Source organism: Cyprinodon variegatus, unplaced genomic scaffold (genome assembly GCF_000732505.1).
Source record: "Cyprinodon variegatus isolate N-32 unplaced genomic scaffold, C_variegatus-1.0 Scaffold187, whole genome shotgun sequence".
Classification (NCBI taxonomy): domain Eukaryota; kingdom Metazoa; phylum Chordata; class Actinopteri; order Cyprinodontiformes; family Cyprinodontidae; genus Cyprinodon; species Cyprinodon variegatus.
In genome coordinates this window covers 156,581-159,669 of record NW_015150640.1, presented here as the reverse complement: position 1 = coordinate 159,669, position 3,089 = coordinate 156,581, and the positions used below count along the sequence as shown (strand labels likewise).

Here is a 3,089-nt window from a genome sequence, read left to right as displayed (position 1 = left end):
GATTTAATAAGTCAATGCAATCAACTGGTTTTCCTTAGATAGAAAGCTGAATCAATTTGACCGTATAATCTGGTGAACTGTAAAGTACCTTGATATGACATGTGTTGTGAATTTGCATTATATAAATAAACTGAATTGAATTGAAATAATCCCCTCTTCATTTGGAAAAAAGATCAGAAGAGTTTACATCTATTGAATAATTACATCTGCTGATTAGACAAGTGCACATGTACACACAAAGACAGAAAAATCTATTTGATGTAACTTTTTTTTTTCACCATAACCTTTACACTTGCTTGATAAGGATGAACAATTCATTTTTATTAAACAGTCAAAGCCAAACCAGGAAGGGCTCTGTGCGAATGACTGTTTTTGTGTTGGTGTGGATCGCCATCTAACGGCCATCACTGGTATAGCAAAAATATTTTATGATGCATAAAAACTGGAAAAACAAAACAAAAAAACCCATAAAGGATAGCTATAACATTTTAACACATGCAAGGGTCTAAAATATTATAATTCATGACTAGAAAAAGATTATCAAAAGGCGCTACTGTAACCTGGTGACTCACTGCTTTATTTTCAAGCTTAATAACTCTGTAATTGACCATCTAAAAGTTCTGAAAAACCTACACAATTATAATATAGCCACTTATAACATGGCTTGTCCGTGTTTGATAAAACAAATGTTAACATGAGAAATTTCCTGGTTAGAAATTATAATAAAAATGTTAGATTTGATTAACGTGTTTTATATAAATATCCTAAGTTTACTGATTAAGGACAGAGTGGAGCATGTAATATATAGGTGAACAAAGAATAAGGCCAAAATGAAGCCACTGTGGTAAAATGTTTAAACCATCGATCGTTTTGGGAATGTAACATTCACATGTTTTCAGAAATGTTACACGATTAGAAGTTTTTTTCAATTTCTTCAGTATAGACAGGATCAAGGATGATCATCTACATTCACAAACTGGTATGAATGATTCAGACTTTACAAAGACGTGAAATTGTTTTTTATTTTTTTAAAGTAGCAACAACTTTAGGAAAAGTGTAGAGATGTACAATTTCCGGGAGAGGACGTGAAGGCAGCAGTGGAGGGAGGCGTTGACTCGACTAGCCGCTGTGCAGCTCTTACTGCGCCGCGTGAACGTCAATTCTGTTCACTGTGATTGAGTCAAAAGGCACAAAAATGTCAGGAAAGAGTTTTCGAGTCAGCGACGGGGACTGGATTTGTCCCGATAAAAAGTAAGACTGGCGTTAAAAAAAAACAAATGAACAACATAGAGGCTCTAATTTACCAGGAATTGTTCATTTCTGTCTCAGCGTGACTTGAGTTAGCCTGAGGCCTACTAGCATGTAGCTTATGCTAACAAATAAAACAATCGTTATTTTGTTTATTCAATCATCATGTAAACTTGACATATGATAGACTTATAGATTAGTTGGGCGTTTGAATAAGGGGGAACGATTTGTTGTACAATAAAAGTGCCCATCTCGAGCTATCAAATTAGCATATTAGCTGTTGTTAGCTTGCGTGGCTATAAGCTTATTCACGCACTGTTGTGGGGGTTGCTCACATTGTTGATAGTTTGGATGCGTGTTCAGAGTGTCATGTTTCCAGCGAACTCGGTTTAAATGTGATCGACGGGTGCAGATGTCAGAGCCAAGCCCTCTGGTGGTGTTTCTAAACTAAGGCTGCTAGCTTAATCTGCACGATCCTGTGCATTGAGTGGCGAATTTACTATATAAATATATTTTTTCCAGGTGTGGGAATGTAAACTTCGCGAGAAGAACAAGCTGCAACAGATGTGGAAGAGGTAACGCTTCGATCAGCTATAATAATGATGATGTTGCTATTTAATGAAGTTGGTGTTTTTGTGTCAACAGAAAAAACCACAGAGGCCAAGATGATGAAANGTCTGCTGCAGGCTTTTTTGTCCATCATTTACTGCTATTTGGTTGTAGAAATAGAATTGTGTGCTTCACTGTCTAAATACTCTGGGGTAAACATGTCTGCGTTGGCAAATTTTAGCCTTTTATAAGAGGTTTTTTTTTTCCCATGTCTATTATGCTTTCCTGATGCAGAATTCTGACAGGTTGTTGTAGATCGCTCCTTCAGGGGAAGACATTTTAATTTCAGTACAAAAAGGGATCACTAACATGCCTGGATTGATTGAAAGGTGGCACATCAATTAAAACAGGAATCCTAAACATACTGCCTTTGCCAGTTTTTTTTACAAAGTCAGGGTTCCCCTTTTCCAAGGGACTGACTTTGTGTCGGGCTGCTGCCTAAAATGAAAAATACCTGGAAGTTTGTGGTTGTAACAAAGCATGAAGAGTATAGTTGGGATAAATGCAGTTTTAAAGTACTATATGTGCTCTTGAAGCAGAGAAGTCTGATAAATAGTCCCACTTGTGAGAGCCTGTTTCAGTTGTACTGACCATAGTGCTTGGTGTATTCCTCCAAAAGATCGAGCTCCAGGTCTGGGAAGGGCTCCTCTCCCCACAAGAGGTCCCGCACGCCATCCTCCTCACCCGAGAGGACACGGAAGCGCAGTCGCTCCAGGTCTTCATCTGGAGGAAGAAAACGAAGACGCTCTAGATCACATTCGTCCGAAAGGTTTGGGTTTCTGTGGAATACCACAGTGGCACTAATTATAATTAGACCTCTAAAGGATCGCTTATCGGAGATCAGATTTACAAATTTCTGCCCATTTTTTGCCATTGTGTGATTTTTTTTTTTTTTTTTATTTGTTTGAAGTATACATAAATTACCAAAGGCTGACTCTGCTGACCTTGTTGTTCTTCCCATGATTGTGTGATTTCAGACGCAGTGGCCATTCATCTGGATCGTCCCACTCTGGCTCCAGTTCTAAAAAGAAATAGCTTTCTTACAACCTCATAAACCAGTAAAGTTTAGTGGAAGTGCATGTCTTGTTGCAAACACAGAACCATACACCTTCAGTATGCTCTTCATTGTCGTAACCTCTTAAGTCTTACTTCTAATCAAGAAAAGCAGGCAAGATGAAATCATCCTGTCATTACCTACAGTGGGGCAATAAAGTATTTAGTCAGCCACCAAT

The 3,089-nt window shown here is 38.0% G+C and overlaps 1 protein-coding gene across 1 annotated transcript; it reads left to right on the top strand.

Moving 5' to 3' along the window:
* The first annotated feature begins 1,093 nt into the window (after positions 1–1,093).
* zranb2 (zinc finger, RAN-binding domain containing 2) lies at positions 1,094–2,827 on the top strand. Its single transcript, XM_015379210.1, has 4 exons — positions 1,094–1,251; positions 1,771–1,823; positions 1,894–2,009; positions 2,454–2,827. The coding sequence occupies exons 1-4, from the start codon at positions 1,196–1,198 to the stop codon at positions 2,736–2,738; spliced, it is 510 nt and encodes a 169-aa protein (XP_015234696.1). The 5' UTR covers positions 1,094–1,195; the 3' UTR covers positions 2,739–2,827.
* The last annotated feature ends 262 nt before the right edge of the window (positions 2,828–3,089 follow it).